The 19,074-nt window shown below is 29.8% G+C and overlaps 1 protein-coding gene and 1 pseudogene across 1 annotated transcript; both read right to left on the bottom strand.

Annotated features, from left to right (window-relative positions):
* Nucleotides 1–3,500: 3,500 nt before the first annotated feature.
* On the bottom strand, nucleotides 3,501–11,545 carry LOC137833058 (cinnamoyl-CoA reductase-like SNL6; annotated as a pseudogene).
* Nucleotides 11,546–15,371: 3,826 nt separating this feature from the next.
* On the bottom strand, nucleotides 15,372–16,126 carry LOC137831223 (uncharacterized). The gene has a single exon (XM_068638815.2). It carries the CDS (start codon nucleotides 15,996–15,998, stop codon nucleotides 15,714–15,716), a length of 285 nt encoding a protein of 94 aa, XP_068494916.1. The 5' UTR covers nucleotides 15,999–16,126; the 3' UTR covers nucleotides 15,372–15,713.
* Nucleotides 16,127–19,074: the final 2,948 nt, after the last annotated feature.

The raw sequence follows: 19,074 nt of genomic DNA, 5'->3' as shown, positions 1-19,074 counted from the left end.
ATCTATATCGCCATCAGAACCGTCACAAAAATCATGTAAAATAGTCATAAAAATCATGTTTGAACTAGTGAATAAGCATAAAAGTATATTTTTTCCCATCTTCAAGTTCGTGACAAACCCAATACAAAGTCTATTGAAATATCAAGTCAAGGACTATCACGAACAAACAAAGAAGTATGCAAAATTTTTGATTTGACCCTTTTACAAGTAATAATTTCCACAAAAGTTTTGCACATCACATTTCATGTGAGGAAAAAAAATTTATGCAAAGTGTTAAAGGTCTTTTAAACCCTAAAGTGTCTCATCCCTCTTTCATGTGCTTCTCTTACTAAAAGATCCCTAATGGAACATTGCGACACACATAATCTTTTCTCTTTAAACAAATAAACATTCTCCATCAAATACCCATTAGTGCTAAATTTTGTGCAAGCAAGAAAAATTCCAGCAAATTGAGAATCATGTGGATGCATTTCTTTTGAAAATTAAAAACCAAATAATTTTGTTTCAAGAGTATAAATCAACATATATCTTTAAGAAAAAACATCAGCCACAATAATTCCTTTCCTTTTTTATTTTGTGGTTATCTTGTGACCTTAGACTATTAGCACCTAAACTTAGGACAATTTTTTTGAGACATCTGTCTTTCAAATTAAAGTTGCTTTGATATTCTAGAAAATTATCACGATGGGAGTAAGGGGAAGGGGTCAAAGTTGAGTTAATGAAAATCTAAGGCAATAGTTGGGTAACAAAAGTATTAGTTATTCATGGTTGTAATGTATGTTGTATCGTTTATAGAGATAAAGAAAATTATATGTAGTTAGTAACGGTTCCAAGATTTTGGTGTGAAATTTGACTTGTCTGTAGTCTTATCTGGTATAAAGTAATCAACTCTCCTTTTACGTTTTTCATTGCATAGTTAACTATAGGAAACTTTTATGGAACTACTTCAAAGTATTCGATGATGATGTTCATTATATAGTGGGTAAAAATTTCAAATATGTGGCATTGAATTTAAATATTTATATTAAACTTGTTGCAAAAGGTTTTTATATTTTCTTGTTTAAAAAAAAATTGAAATTAAGGGGCACCTTCTAAAGAACCCAAACACACAAAGCGCTCAAAGTTTACTTGAAATACCAAATGTTCAACACATTATCATCAGTGGCACATCGTTGCAAAATAATCTCATTGTATTATTTGTTCTAATTTTTTTGTGTGTGTTATAATCACCAAGATAATTTATTATCATATATCTCTGTTTTTTTTATAAAAATGTTTCAAGTTTATGTTATTTTGCCATGTTTAATGGTTTCCATTCTTAAAACTTCCTAAGAGGAGTTATGGGCATTGTTCAATTTTTGTTGCCTAAAGTTTCTTGGTAACAACAAATGGTATTGATAATTTTAAGGCTACATTCTTAATTTAGTTAAGGTGTCATAACATACAAATTATAACTTAATAGGTTCAAAGAAAAAATTGAAAAGTCCATACTCCATGGAAATGACAAGCTTGCTTGTGACAGGAAACAACGTGTTGGTTTATCTGTAGCAAAGGTAAGAATTATTTGTGTTCCATAATATAAGTTATTGTACTTAAATTTTTATTATGATATTATCTTCATTTATTTTATACAAAATGAAAATGAATATTTTTTTAATAATTTTTTATTTATTTCAACCACCATATGTTGGAAGTGGTGTTCCATTACCTAATCAAAACATTAAGCGGAGGGAGCAAGACAAATTAGGATGTGTCTTGTATTGTGTCAAATGTGAAACAACTATTGTTTTATAAATTTTAAGTAGTTTGTTATACTTTGAAATGAAATGACATTTGGACTTTGATCAATGAATAAATGAATGTCTTCTTTTATTATAAATTTATGTATATATTATTGAATTATTAGTATTTATGGAGTTTAATTAAATTATAAAATTAATTTGTGAAATCAAGGTTAACTATATGAAAACATCTTTAGTTATATTAAATAAACAAGTTTAATTAAATTATAAAATCAGGTTTAATAAAATATTAAAAATTGCAATATTGAAAATTAAAATATTTAATACTTAAATTACGACATTTACAATTAATATATAATATTTCACAATTTAATATAATAATGACAATTACAAATGTCATACTATAACTTATAAAGTGAAGTTTAAATACATTGTTATTTGTCTTGAAATTGTTTTGACCAGTTAAGAAATTACGACATTTATAACTAACACAAATTACACCCTTAAAATCGTCATTTTATACTTTATGACGGGTATTACAATGATTCCCAATAGACCGTCATATTATACTTTGTGACGGCCTAGTCTATGGTCGAATGCAGAATCACCACATGCATAAATAGCGACAATTGTAAACGACCCTATATTACAAAAATAATCTTCACTAGATTTACATTTTTTATAATGATTCATAATATCTTCAGATTGTGCAATTCAGGAAGGACATGTTCATATTTGTCTTCCAAAAAGTCTGTGCATTCCAAAATGGCTACTATGAAAAGTTTGTTCAAAATGGCTATTATGAAAAGTTTGTTCTATAAAATATCTCAAATATTTTGAAAAGTTTGTTTGAGAAAATTTTCAAAATAGGTAATCAATAAATCAACATGGCAACTTCTTCCTGCACCTTTACAAATTTCTTCCTGCACCCCATCTTTTTTCAGAAAAAACTATTTTGCCCCTTTAAAAAATGACTTCTGGATTATTCTTTCTGAAATATTCCCAGAACAACTTTTCTGGAACATGTTTTATGAATTTTGGATTTAACAATCCGGAAATAAATAAAAAATGTGTTCTGAAAAAGGTGTTTTGAAAAAGGTGTTCTGGAATGATTTTTTTGTCTTCCGGATTTTTTACTCTGGAATACCACTACAAGAAAAAGTGCTTTTAGAAACTAATTTTTTGGTTTCTAAAATGATAAAATTAGTCACTAACTTCATTAGAGACTAATTTAGAAACTAATAGTCTTAAGTGACTAAAATCATGGTCGCTAATTTTAGATACCAATTTAGATTCTAATTTAGAAACCAATTTAGTTACCATTAAATAAAAATCAATTTATTGACTAAATATATAGAAAATATTTTAGTGACCAATTATATAGAAACCAAATTAACAACCAATTTCATTGAAACCAATTTAGTGACCAAAATATATAGAAACTCATTTAGTGACCAATATATAGATACCAAAAAATGGTCACTATATTGGTCTCTAAATAATATAATTTATTATAAAAATATTATTTTATTTACTTACTTACTCTTTCATGTTTTATATTTATTTGTAGATTTAAGTTCACTAATTTTAAAATAAATTTATAGAGTTCGTCAACTCAAAGTAATTATGTTCATAATCTAGATATGGTTAGAAGTGAACAATTTTTTTAAATTTTACAATTTTTTTTTATGAATTATGAATGTGAACTAATATTGTGGTAAAAATTGGAAGATAATCACAAATCCAAATAAATCCAAGTTAAATTATTTGTACAGACAGTTCAAATCTTTGTACAGAACTTTTTAAGGCTTCTCCACAAATCTTTTCCTTGGGCACTCCAATCTCCTTGGCCAAATTCTCTACCCCAATTTGAGAATCTATCACTTTATCAAAGTGAATGTATTTACCAGAAGCATTGTTGTTCATTGCCTTAAACACACTTGCATGAGCTTCAGCCAATTTGGTCACATACACTGTTGTTGGCAGACCAAGAGACTACATTTCCTGACCACCTGCATTAGCAATTGTAAAGTATTTAGATTATTATGCAAACCACAATGGACTCTTGAACATGTTATATTATTGTTATTCTACTCATGGTTTCTGAAACCATTTTCAATTTGATAAAATTCAATTTTTTTTCTTCAGTTTAAAAATATAAGCACCAAGAGAAACTTAAAACACAGTTTTCTCTAGTATATTAATAGCAAATTGTGCAAGAAACAGGACCAATTATTTTGGTCAATAGTAGCACCTTTGAGGTAAGCAATTGTTGCTGTTGGATTCCTATGACAAAATTGAGGACCTGTGTTAAGAGCTGGGCAAATGGTAGTGAGCTTTAAACCCTTCTCATTAGCTATTCTCCAAGCAGCCTTCTCTACTCTCATCTTACCCAGTGCACACCAAAGCTGCCATACATATTCAAAACAGAGAGCAAAGTCATGAATACTAGTTTATTACCTACATAAACATTTTAGATGGTAAAGAACAAACTAAGAAAACAACATTAATAAGGTGCAATCATTGTGCAAAGTTTACCTTCTTTTCTATGCAGAATGATTCACTGCTTCAAGAGCCATGATTAATAACTGGGGTGAGGTCTGATTGTTCATTGTCTTGCCACACACAAGCTAAATATAAAAATTAGAGATAATTTTATTAACCAAAATATATAAAAAAAAAATCTTTTGCAAAGTAAAAACAACACCAAATTGCAGATTTTCTAGAATAGAAAGACATTAATCTATCATACATCCAACTTAGATTTTAACGAATATCTATAATTTATCATATAACACAATGTTTCATTCAACTATAAAAGAAAGTTTTATAAAAGAAAATCTTATAATCTATCGTTGCTTAATTTATTTGAGAACAATAAAATAGATCCTAAACTATGAACATAAAAAAAATCACAAAGGAAAATACAATGACTAAAATAAAAAATGTCTAACTTTTTTTTCACCGGAAGAACGAGAGAAACTTGTAGTCCCAAAGGTGCTAGCTTGCACTAAAAGAACTCAACCTATTTACTTACCTACCACACATATTAATACACATATTAGCTACGTAGACATTCAACAAAACAGTTTCATATATAAGACTTCTAAAAACCATTCTTTCCATTGACAATTTTTTAGCATGCAAATCTTGACATTCTTCCTCAGAAAAGTCATCATTTGAATTTCCCTATATCATATATACCATATATATCTTATCAACTAACTTCTCTCAACCATATAAGTATTTGGTGTTCAAAACATGTGATAAAGAAAAATGAGATAAGAACTTTGAGAGAGGTATATTCTAGAATCCCAAAAGAAATACATTGAAATAAAAGGGGAAAATAATAATTGGCGATAGTAGGAGGAGAGTGATAACGAAATGAAGATAAGTCCAATTATAAATTATGGGCGCAACAATCAAACAGTGTCTAATAAGAAGGGCCTATTTTCTGTGTTGGGTAGTGATATAGATGCCACTTTGCAGAAGCAGTGTTCTTATTAACATAAGAAACCTTAGACATTGCATGTGTTGTTCTCAAAGTTAAACTTAAATGATCTCTTGATATGTTTGTTGCCCTGTTCTTTAAAGAACCTTTCAATAATTCATGATCCCATTTTCATTCATACACACATACAAACAAACAAACATAGACTTCATTCGGCCTAACCAAGAAATTTGAAATAATAACGGCTCTCCCATTGAAGATGGAATTAAGAAGCTATGGCCATGCAATGGAGGAACAAGAGGGACATGAGGAAATGTAGAGAAAACAAGTATTAAATAGCACCCACCAATTAAAATGATAAGTATAGTGCATGAAATTACTTTTGTGTTATAAGGGCTTCAAGGGGTGTATCACATAAAACAAGTGGGACATCTTAATTAAATTCTTCAAAAAAAGAGTATGGTTGTGAAAGTAGTTTCAGCACTACATATTGAAGTTAGGACATAGCATCACCATACACTTCCCATTATTCCTTTGGTTTTCAAATTAAAGTTATCCTGTCATTAATCAAGTTGGCCAAACTTTTAGCATTTGACTTTTAGTCTTTAGGAGTATCTATGAGCACAGACGTACCAAATACAAATACCAACCAAATCAGTAGAGAGTTTACACATGTGTACAGCTTGACTTAAATGTAATGAATGGTCAAGTACATAACACTCCCAACTAATGGGAAAAGAAAGATAGATGTACGGAAACCTTACAAGTTGTGAGGTTGTTTTCGGGTTTTAAAGTATCAATATGTGATGTCTGGTAACAAGACAGATACCTCATTGTTGTACCACTAACCAATCCTTAATCCTTATCCTAAATTATATACTGATGAATTTTTTAATTTATAATAAATTTAGTTCTTCTTTCAGGTTTGTGATACAAATCTATGATACTTATATGAAAATCATTTATAAAGCATTTTATGAAAATCCAATACAATTACATGAAACATATAGGTATGTGTAATATAGGAAGGTTGTCCCTTGAAAAATCAAAATATGAGAATTGTTCTCTTTATGAATGATTTTAATATAAAAATGAGATTGATAGTATTATTCCTGTATGTAAATAGTAAAAATTAATTTAAATATGTAGGTTGTATTAACTGAACATATAACTTATTTAAGCTCTCCAGGATATATGCATTTGCAGGATCAAGCAATGAGGGCATTTTGCTTAAATTTTGGAATACTCTAACCTATGAACATATTAGTTCTTTGTTTCTACTGTTTCATTACGATTTAATGGTGCTTAGATTGTTATACTACTCAATAACAAAATCCAACATAAAAAAACAAAGAACAATTTTCAGACTAATAAACATCGAGGGGCTTAATCCACACAACATGTATAGGAGTACATCTCACTGCTAGAATCTGCTTATTGGAATTACTACAACACACATTTAAGTTTCTAATTGTTATGCTTCAACTACGTTTCTAATTGGTTATTGGAGCATACATATATTAGAAATCGCAGCTTTATTCAAATACTTAGAAAAGGTTCAAAGTTCTCGTAGATTCCTAGAGATTGTAAATGAGGAAATACAACATGAGAGTAGAATCTAGGGTTTTAAGACGGGGAAGATATACAACACAGAATTAAAGGACAAAGTACAATGGAGCACGAATCGAAACTTACGATTATAAAATTGAAGAGGTTAGCCTCCTTCGAAGTAGAGAAGCGCCATTGTTGCAGAGTGCGTTGCGTTTCCATGAGTGAGAGATGACCAGTGTTTCTGTGAGTGACAGATGAGCAGCGTTGCCGTGAGTGAGAGTGTTGTCGTCGTGAGTGAGAGATGAGGAGTGGTGTTGCTGTGAGTAGTGAGAGATTATAAGAGTTACCTGAATATGAGAGATGAGCAATGTTAGAGGAGGTTTTATGACCATCATGGGGTATTTTTTTTATTTTTACCAAAATGGAGTTGTTGTAAAAAAAATCACAAATATGGGGCAAGTCGTGCCAAGTTGGCACGACTTTGTCTCGTCAGCTTGAAGTCGTGTCAACTTGCCAAGTTGGCACGACTTTGTGCACATAATATTTTTTTAATTTTTTTTTGTTTTTAAATAAATATATATTATAATTATTTAATTATAATTAAAATTATAAGTTATGTGATATTTGAATTTAATTTGATAAATAAATTTTTTATGAAGGTATAAATACTTAGGTAAAGAAAATGAGAAAATTAATAATCAAACTTGAAATTGAATTTTATTATCAAGTTTGTTTGTGCGGACAATTACTTTTATTGAGACTTTCGGTTCTGCAATATGAACATTTTTTTTGTTTTTCATATTTTTTATTAATCTAATAACCAAATTAATATATTACATTATCGTCAAACATGATTCATACACAATTATTCATTTTTTTATTGCTTAAAACTAATACCCTTAGAAAATTATGTATCAAATTAATTTTAAACATTACATAACTTACTAGTCAATATCTAAATAAGAACATTTTACAAGAAAAAATAAATATATATATATATGACGTGGACAAAGTCATGTCAAGTTGACACGACTTCAGGGGTTGACGTGGCAGAAGTCGTGCCAACTTTGCACGACTTCAGGCTGACGTGACACGACTTCTGCATATAAAGTCGTGCCAAGTTGGCACGACTTGTCCATATTTGTAATTTTTTTGAAAACGATCCCATTTTTGGTAAAAAAAAAAAAGCCCCATGATGGTCATAAAACCGTTAGAGAAAGATATAACAGTGAATAAAAATTTAATTACCCGAAAGTTAGTATTTAAATTTAAAATTGGTATCTAAATTTAAATAATAGTAATTATATGATGATTAGAAACTAAAAAAATTAGTTTCTAATTTTATTATTTTTATAAATAAAAAAATAGGTTTCTAAAAGATTAAAGATAACTGGAAAAATTGGTTTCTAATTACATGTTAACAAGAGACTAAAAAATGTCTCAAAAACAACTTTATTTTTATTTTTATTAATAATAGATACCTTTTTAGTATCCAAAAAATTTTAGTTTATAAAATAGTATCTAAATTAGTAACTATAAAAACTATTATTTTTTGGTTTCTAAATTAGTTATTAAAATATTTTCTTGTAGTGTACCCTTAGCTTACAGAACCACTATTCCGGAAACACCTAAAACTGTAAAGGATAATTTTGATATTTTAGAAGAATGTAGAGGTACAGGAAGAAAAATGTAGAGGTGCAGGAAGAAATTGTCAATCAACATTGAAATATAGCATGAAGGGTAGAATGACTATTTTAAAAAATTTACGGGGTACAATTAATAATGACGGGAGTGCAGGAAGACAAATTTGTAACTAACGTATCAATTGGCCCAGTCTTGTTATGTTTATATTAACACCCTTCTGACTAATTAATTAAGCAAGTCAAATCCATTTTTTTTCTGTGAAGAATTTCCAGAGTTAACTGTTCAGAGACTAATTCTTTTTGAATGGTGTGATTAAACACAAATTTCTCCAAAGTTTCTTGACATGTTCCCCTTAGATCTAAACTAAGTTTTTTTGGACATGTTGGCTATGGTATATTAGGAACAATTGTATAAATAAACAGTATTTTTACTGAGTCTAAACTAAGTCTTGTGTTACTTAAAAGAAAAGTATATTGGGAATTTAAGTTTTTTTTCAACTAAAATAATTGAAATTAAATGTAAGAGTTTGAATGAAAATCATACTTGGATTTGAAAATAGCTTTCCATAATTGTATAGAATATAGTTTTCTCAACCATACTCATTGGAATAAGAAAGTGGTAACAAGTAAATTATGCTACTTTTATTTTCATGAATGAATAATATTTAAGAATTTTTTTTAAAGCAAGAGATTAGTTATTTAAAAGAATATTTAGTTGTGTATAAAACTCTTCTAGGGAAAGATTATGGGGACCTTAATCAAAGTTCATTTTGTTTGTGTGACTGTGTGTTTTATAGTTTTTATTTATTTATGATGATTTAGGCCATTTTAAACAAGATAAATAATAATACATTTTGATTGTGTAAGTTGATCTCTAATAAATTGATAGTAATAATATTATCATAAGCCTTATGAATGTACAAAATTTGTTGGACATGATTTTGTTGTTGTAAAAACTAATTTTATTTTGAATTTTAAATAAGCAATTTCATTTTATACCTTTCAATGTTTACAAAAAATTGTACTTTAACCTCATTCGTTTCCCACATTAAAAAATTATTATAATAATTTCTCTAACCGTTATTATTTTAGGTGTTGATTACACTTCTTTCTCTTTCATTTGAGTCTTTTGATCGGTTAACAAATTAATTAATTAATTAATTCTTTGAGGTTTTTTTTTTCATTTAGATTCGTTCAAAGAAACTTATTATATTATGAAGAAATTTCTAATTTCAAAACAACACCTAGGTGAATCAATTCTTTAAAAAAAAGTGTAACCACGTGTCTCAAAGCTTCATATTATATCTTACTATTTATCTTACATATACTATTCAAAATGTTGTAGAATGTTTAATTAGTTCAAAGATAATGTAGATAAAAATAATATATTATTATTTGTTTAAGTGATAGGGTAAGATACTTATACTTTTTCTAAACTATATAATTTCTAACGGAAAACTAATCTTTAATCATAAATGTTGAAAATAGCATTTATAATATAGTGAGACTAATTCCATTACCAGTTTTTTTCTTTCTATACAAAAATGTTGAAATCATCGGAAAATCAAATATGGTGACATAAACCACATGATGATCAGACAGCTAGCATTTGAAACATAGAACACAACACGTCATGTTATAAAATGATAATTAATTGAAGGATTTAATTAAAAATTAGGAATTATTTTTACATAGTTAATTTATTAGGCGTGCATGTGTTGATTGTCATAAACAATATAAAAAATCATAATTGAGCACGACTTAATTAATGATTACAATAGAAGTTTACAAAGTTGAACAATTATAAGACCAAGTAATTAAGAAGGGTAATTCGAAATTGGAAACTAAATTAAAAAAAAGGTATTGAGATTTAGTAGAGATCAAAATCAAATTTGGGAAGTATGCTCAACTTTTTCCGAAAGAGCATGATGTGGTGCAGGTGATTGAGTTTCAAGTGTTGTTTTTCCTTTTTATGTGTTCAATGGTGGTCGTTTTGAACTCAGCCATCATATTATCACTTTGTGGTAAAACTTCAAGAGTAAAGGGTCTTTGAACAGAAACTCCGATTATGTGTCCAACGGTTAAAAGGGAGTTGCTCTGATATTTTACCTTTTCGGCATCGACATCTTTGGTTGGAGTGATTACTGCTATTAGGGCTTCATATCCAGCTTGGTATTAGAGGTTTTTGAAGGCAAAGCAAAGGGATTGTTTCAATGTTACTCCATCGGGTTCTTCTAGAACTATTCCTGCTCCACTGTCCTTGTTGTTAGAGATCCGTCAACATGTAAGATCCATTATTCCTCTTATTGTGTAGGTTTATCGAGTAAGTTCGGTTACAGAGTCTGCTAAACATTAAGATTTGAATGCACCCATCGGTTTGTATTTGATGTCAAACTCGGATAGTTCTATCGACCAACTTATCATTCTTCTTGAGAGATTTGGTTTGGAAAATACCTTGTTTATGGGGTTGTCGGTTTTCACTATGACTTGGTGGTTATGAAAGTATGGACTCATGCGTTGTGTAGTAGTGACTAACGCGAGTGTGACCTTTATGTCATTGTTCCCCATTTATGTGTCTTGCGCCAAGGCAGCTTGTTGCCTCCTCCGACACGACAAGATACACAAGGATTGGGTGCAAGGTGCAAAGGTGATGATGACCTATGGATTATAGGTGGGGACACTAAGAAACTCTTGATTTCTATGAAGATATCCTCACAATGGGGAGTCCAATCAAATTTGGTAGCTTTTTTCTTCAACTATATTACCAGTTTCATTCTTTCGACCAACCGAGGCATGAAACGGGAGAGGGATGTGAGCCTCCCAACGAGTTTTTGCATCTCTTTGATGTTTTCCGGGCTTCTCATCTCAATTATCGCTTGACACTTGTACATGTTAGCTTATATTCCTGTAGTCGTCAACATGAATCCTAAGAACTTGTCACCCTCCTGAAAACGCCACATCTCTGAGTTCAACCGCGTGTTGAATTTCCTGAGTTCGGCAAAGACTTCTTCTAAGTCTTTGATATGCTTCTGGCATGAGTCACACTTTACCACCATATCGTCCATGTATATCTTGACGTTACGACCAATGAGATTACTGAATACTATGTCCATAAGTCTCTGATATGTGGCATCTACGTTTTTAGGGTCAAACGACATAACTTCATAATAATAGTTAACCTCGTCCTTCATGAAAGTTGTCTTTTTTTTTGTCTTTCTGGTGCATTTAGATCTAGTCATAACTGGAGTATGCATCGAGGAAACTTATGATGGTCTTACCGTTCACCCCGTATACTAATTGATCTATGCTCAGGAAGGGATAAGCGTCCTTGGGGCAAACTTTACTCAATTTGTGTAGTATGTGCAAATTCTAAATTTTCCATTTGTTTTCTTCACCATGACTACATTTGTGAGCCACGTCGTGTACTTCGCTTTAGTTATAAAGTTGACATCCAACAATTTCTCAGTATTTTCCCTCGCTGCTTGTCGCTTCTCTTTCCCTAGCTTCCTTTTATATTGTGACACAGGTTTGGCCTCCCGATATATCGACAACTTATGGCTCATTATAGTTAGGTCTACCCTCGATATATCCACGACGATCCATGCAAATAGGTCGACATGGTTGATAGGGGTTTGTGAGATATTACTGGCCTTATTAGGTGTTAAGGATGTTTATATTCGTGTGCAATGATCCTTTCCTTTGAATTTAACTATAATTGTGTCTTCCCCGGGTTTGACCCAACTTTCATCATTTATTATTGGGTCCAGGTCTACTAAGACCACGATGCTTGTACTCGGTAGCTGAGGTTCAACGACCAGGTCATCATGTTCCAAGCACAAACTAGTCGCATAACATTCTTGGGCAATTTTTTGGTCTACATGGACCATTATGATATATTCTGTTGTTGACGGAAATTTCACGGCCAAGTGTTGGGTGGACATTATGACTCCCAACTGATTCAGTGACTACCTTCCCAACAAGATATTGTATGAGATGTTGGCTTCAATTATGAGGTACCAAATTTTCACTATTCAGCTCCTGAAGCTTCCTTCTCCAAACTTGGTAAACAAATCAATGTACCCTTTAGTGTCAACTCTTTCCCCAAAGAAACCCACAATCTACTCCTCACTAGTATTATGAGTTTCTTGGACATTTTCCAATATAGGATGTTTATGGAACTCCCTTGGTCTACCAACATTTTTCATAAGTTTTCTACTTTTACCATGATGATTAGTGGGTCATCCTACACGGGGTCGATTTCCTTAAAGTCAATGTTAGTAAATTTGATAGGGGCATCCGTCTTCAGATCGGTGTTGTAACAACATTCACGAATTGGATCGCTCGGAAATGGCGTCCATGGATAATGAAAAAAAGTTTGAGAAAAGGGTTTAGATGCATCATGTCGCATATCAAGCGAAAGGCCTGTAGTGCCAACCTTGAGTTTGGATGAAGTTATGCTGGAACAACGTTCAAAATCCGAAGCACATCCATGGTAAACTCATAAAAAAGAAAACAAATATGAAGGTCAGTAAAACAACATTAATAAGCAAAAAAGAAATATTAGACAACTCCCTCTAAAATCATGACAGACGTTGTCGATAGCACACCTATCAGTCGAGATAATACCGACCTCAACATTCTAACTCAGCATCGGGACGCTTGCCATAAAAGACTCCAACATGACATCCAACAATACCTGAAAAGTGGTATGTTACCTTTTTATCTACCCAAGTATACCCGGAACGCAAAGGCAACTCAGTCTCAGCTTGCTCTGCAACCAACTGTCATGCCTTATCAGGGGCATCAACCCAGTTGGACCTCATTGTGGAACCCCCACCCTTTCGCCACCAATGACTCCCCAGAATCTGTCGAGGAGTGCCCACTCGAGGAAGACAAAGAGTTGCTAGAAGACATCACTAACCTGAAGGGAACATAGAAAATGAAAAGTGAACCCTTCACTGTGAAGGTGCCCTTATTTATAAGCAATAAGAATCGAGCAGTTCAAACATCAAGAAACATCATAAATATTAGATCATTTTATATCCAACATCATAAAAAAAAATTGAATACCGAGAAAGATTTAATTTCAAATTTCCACCAAAACACATGGAACATTCTAGATCCTACTTCATATAACAAACCCATACACTACCCTCGAGCACCCATCAACACATCACCCCGGTATATCCGCAGATCAACCACCTTTCTGCCACATCAATCACTTAAAATTCTTCATGCTAAAGCATTTTGAGCTTGGGGACAAATGTAACACATTGGGTCGAGACGCCCTCAACCATGAACAACTAAACCGCTTAAACCTCACCTTGACACCTTAATGACGAGTTTAAAAGAGGATTAGAGGTGAAACCGTCTATAGTATTAGGATATTAACCACAAAAATTGTGTTAATACAGACCCACAAGCAAGGGCCCAACTCATCCTTATGAATATGTTCAACAATATCATGCCAAAGTACGCATTTTAGAATATTTATTACTCTCAACCACCAATGATCGATCCCTAACTTGAGCGTTATAATTTTTTTTGTAGATATCCTATCCTCGACCGAGGCCAGATACCAACAATCACTACAAGAAAATCATGAAATAGAAACTATTTTTTAGTGACAAAAAATAATTAGTTGCTATAGTGACTAAATTAGAGACTAATTTTTTTTTTGTTTTTAAATTAGTTTATATTATTGTTAAATGGTTTCTAAATTGATATCTAATTAGCAACCAAAGTTTTTGCTACCAAATTTAGAAACTAAATAATTGAAAGTTAAAACCTTGATTCCTAATTAGATACCAATTTAGAAGCCAATTTTTCTTTTAGTTTCTAAAATGATCTTTAATTTAGTTACTATAGCAACTAATTATTTTTTGTTTCTAAAATTGATTTTTATTTCATGTTTTTCTTGTAGTAAAACATATAAAACGAATTCATCTAACCTTGCGGAAGAGGACAACATCTTATTATTTATTTAAGTGATAGGGTATGAGATACTTATAATTTTTTTCTAAACTATATAATTTCTAATGGAAAACTAATATCGTAATCATGAATGTAATTATTGTATCGACGTAACATAATTTGAATTTGAATACAAATTAGTTATTAAAAATATAAGTTAAGAACTACTTAGTAATTAAAATCTAACCATTTGAATATATTATTTGATCACAAGAACCTCAATTCGATTCATGTATAGAAAATAGATTTTGCATCCTTAAAAAAGTTGAACACAACATTTAGTTTGTAATAAGAAAAATAGCATTTATAATATAGTGAGACTAATTCCATTACCATTTTTTTTCTTTCTATACAAAAATGTTGAAATCATCGGAAAATCAAATATGGTGACATAAACCACATGATCATCAGACAGCTAGCATTTGAAACATAGAACACAATACATACGTCATGTTATAAAATAATAATTAATTGAAGGATTTAATTAAAAATTAGAAATTATTTTTACATAGTTAATTTATTAGGCGTGCATTCACTGTCATAAATCAATAAAAAAAATCATAATTGAACACGACTTAATTAATGATTACAATAAAAAAAAGTTTACAAACTTGAACAGTTATAAGACCAAGTAAAAAAAGGGTATTGAGATTTAGTAGAGATCAAAATCAAATTTGGGAAGTATGGTGAAGTCAATTACAAGAACAAAAGCAAGTAAACTTTTTTTATGTACCTTTTCTTTGCATAGATTAGAAAACCTGCAGAATACAAACTTTACACCTAATTATTAAAGAAAAGTTACTTTAGTGATAATGCTTTATCAGATCCATCAATCTATTTACCTAACATTTCAAATCCAAACGCGCCATTAACTCCTAATCTCTCACAAATCTTACTGCTTTTAGAATGCTATATATGCTGCAGATCATTCACTATAAATCAGAATTGAAGTTTAAGTTTGAATTAATGCAGATTAATAACAGTAAAATTTGATTAAAAAGCAGTGCTATATCTTATGAAAGTGTTCAAGTACTCCTTCCATTTCAACACATAATCTGACATCCAAGAAACTCAAAGAAAAGAAGAAAAAAGGAAAGAGAGAGGAAGAAAATTAATCACAAGCCTCAAAACATAGCACAAATTTAGGGCACTCCCTTGTTTTGTATATGTACAAAGAACAAAATCTGCAAAGCACCCTTGTTTTACCCTATAAAATACAACACTCAAACCCCAACCACATAACTCAAAAACCTCTTGCATCATGATAACAAGAATCAGGATTGACCCAACAGGCCAATTCTCTTTTTCATCATCATCATCATCTCTAACAAGCTACACATACAGATGAAGCTCTCAACTGTCTTCAGGGATGCTCTGAAGTGCTGGTCTCCAGGGCCTTTGAAGTGTTTGGAAGCCTCCACTGTGGTCCATCAACTGTGACAAAACCTGCTCCACCTTCAACTCCCTCACGTCCACTTTGCTCAACAACTCCTCAAGCTGCTTCTTAGAGATCTTGATCTTCACCTCCGTGGTGACAGTAGCAAAAGATCCCTTATCTGCTACGAAATTCCAATCATCATCACTATTCTCATCACTGTCATATCTGCAAGACGATTGGTGTTTCAAGCAGTTTCCCATTTTGCAAGAAGCTGGAGTGTGCTTATATGCAAAAAGAGGGAAGGGGAAGAGGGGAAGAGAGAGAAGGAAGAGGGATGATCAAGGTTTGTTGTGATGAATGAAATGATTTTGGAAAAATGTAAAGATGGATAGAGAGAGTTGGAGGATATATAGAGATGGGTGGTGAAGAGTAGTCACATGAGAATGAGTCAACCCTAATTTATTCCACGTAAGGAGGTGTTTGGTTGTGTTTTTTCTTTCCATGCTCTCTTACGTGGAAAAGTTGTGGTCAAATGGAGCCCACCGTGGAAAGTGGCTGCTTTTGGCTTTTGCGTTTGGCTTTTGTCTCCGATGGAAAAGGAGGTTAGAGAGTAGTAGTGTGCATGGGTGATGTAATGCTATTGGGTGAATTTTAGGTACCAATATTTAGTACGGTTTGATTTTTCTATCTACTATTGCATGTAATTCATCTGGATTAATTAACTTAATGTTATCACATGCAAAATATTTAGTATAATTTTTACATTTTAAATTTTAATTAAACGTTGTTTTAATAGACTTTTGGTAATCTTTTGATTTAATTTAAATCTGAGTAAGTTTTATTGATACAACTTTATATTTAATTTATCAGTAAAAAAATTATTTATCTATATGCAGTTAAATGTTATCTCAAATGTAAATTTTTAAATTAGATATTTAAAGTTAATAATAATTTGTTATATTTTTTTTATAAGCAACAAAAATTAAATAAATGTGAATCACTTCAGATGGTTCAACCCTTATACAAAATATATAATGAACAACTTCTAACTAAAGTCACCAAACTAACCAAACCAAAGCACGAATCTTACTAAAAACCTAACATACGTCAAAAAACCATTCTCATATATTTCAAAGGTTCCAAACATCAGATAGAGAAGGAAAACGTGACCGAATGAAATTTTACAGAAATCCAAGATCACACTTTTACTTGCACCATTGCACACACTTTCGCTTAAATTTTGCAATAATTTGTTATATAATATATACATACACACATACCTAGAAGTGTAGAAAAAAAACATTACATTTACATGCATTGTATTTAAACTAAATTATCGTAACATATTTATATTGAGATTTTTTTTTAAAAAAATTGAAATTTAATTTAGAATTTTAAGACACAGGAAATTATATAGCTGCAAATGACTATTTGTTCCTTTGTACACTGACTGACTAATTTTGTGGTTACTTTTTTTTAATCAATGGACTTATTGGTAAATTAAACAAAATATATTCTTTAGAAAAAATGCTTTAATTCTTAAATTTTGGGTTAGATGTAATCAAAGTTTTTATAATCTTACTGATGAATTTGATCTTGATTTTTCAAAAATGTAAATTTAATGTACTTATAATAATTCATACCTTTTAAAATTAAATAAAATTAAATTTACATATTTTTTAAGTTTATTTATTTAAGGACTAAAATTATCAATATATGATGAAAACATATATAGATATAAATCACGTTTTTTTTATCGAAACTAAAGGAATTAAATAATTAATTTGTTGTTAAATGTTTGAGAATATATTAATTTAAACATTAAGAATAAAAAATAATAATTTAGACTTTACATATGTAAAAAAATTAAATAATATATTACTTTTTAAAAGATAAATTAAAAGTGTGTCATGTATTTAATTACTATAATGATAATTTTTTACGTGTATTAAACTGTTTTTTTTAAAGAAATAGGGAGAGAGTCAATACCAATAAATTATTTATAATTTTTTATAAAAAATTAAGATATCACTTGTAATTAGAAGGGTTCAGAGCTAAAACGATTCAAAAATAATTAAAAAATAATAAATAATTAAAATTAATTGTTTTTTCAAAATCAAGTGGTTCAATTTGATTTGGGATTCAGAATCCATCGAATTGAATCACAATTAATTGTTTAAATATTATTATATTTTTTATTATTTTACTCGTATATATGATGTAAGTGTGTGACGATAATATAATGTATTTAACTTAGATCATATATAGTGTATGATAAAGGAGTTGCACAATATTTTTAATAACAAAAATGTTAAAAAAAATTAAAATAGTAATGAAAGAAATCAATACAAAACAAGAAAAAGTTATTTAATATTATACACAATATTATTATTGATAATATGTATAAGGAAATTATTTAATATCATACATAATATTAATAAGAATAAATATTCAATTATAATTAATAGAGAATAAAATTATTTATTATGATATAATATTAAACTAAAAAAAATAAAAAAAAAATATATATATATATATATATTAATAAAAAGTCATATTATCAATCCAATTCAAACCACACTCTAAAAATTAGTTAGTTTGATGTTTGTATTAAAGAAATTACTGATTCCTTATTAGTGTTTTTTTTAATATTTTAATTCACATTAAAATTATTTTTTTATTTATTTATGAGGAATAGAATTTGTACTAGGGATAAAAATTAATTTCGTATAAAAAAACATAGTTAATCCTAATTTTAAAATTAAAAGTGTTTTGCAGCATATACCAATTTTAGTTTTTTTCTTTTACAAAACAAGATAAATTAGCTACTATTATAATTATCTAGCCAAAGTTCACCTACCAGTATATTTGAAATTTCTAATTGCATGAATAAATTGAAAATTTGAAAGGTCGTAAATTTGAAATAAAATGTGACATTACGGTTAGAAGACGACAAAAATTTTCGAGCGAAATTAAATGTTTTCGTTAGTACTTAATTTTTCGTTAATAAGGGTTTTTAAAAAAATAAGTAATTCAATTTACGATAGTTTTGAATAAACAATGAGAGTTAGAACTTAGAAGGTTTTAAATATAAGAAAATTGGTTGCAAGACATTTTTTTTTTAAAAAAGCCTTAAAAAATATAATTTTTTCTCTCCTCATAATCCAAATTAAACAAATAATAAAAACACAGTATATCAGTGCTGTCTAACTATAAATACGTTGCATTTTTTACATAATGAACTCAAAATATAAAAAAAAAAATATTGACATATATAAGAAATTTTAATAATAATTGTGTGAAAGTTTTAAGAAGAGTGAACCTAATATCTCTCAT

This window comes from Phaseolus vulgaris, chromosome 6 (assembly GCF_051622355.1).
Source record: "Phaseolus vulgaris cultivar YP4 chromosome 6, ASM5162235v1, whole genome shotgun sequence".
NCBI lineage: Eukaryota > Viridiplantae > Streptophyta > Magnoliopsida > Fabales > Fabaceae > Phaseolus > Phaseolus vulgaris.
This window is presented reverse-complemented; position numbering and strand designations above follow the sequence as displayed.

What these genes read in the sequence shown, in the direction of transcription:
- LOC137831223 (XM_068638815.2), bottom strand. Translation starts at nt 15,998, where the DNA reads ATGGGAAACTGCTTGAAACACCAATCGTCTTGCAGATATGACAGTGAT.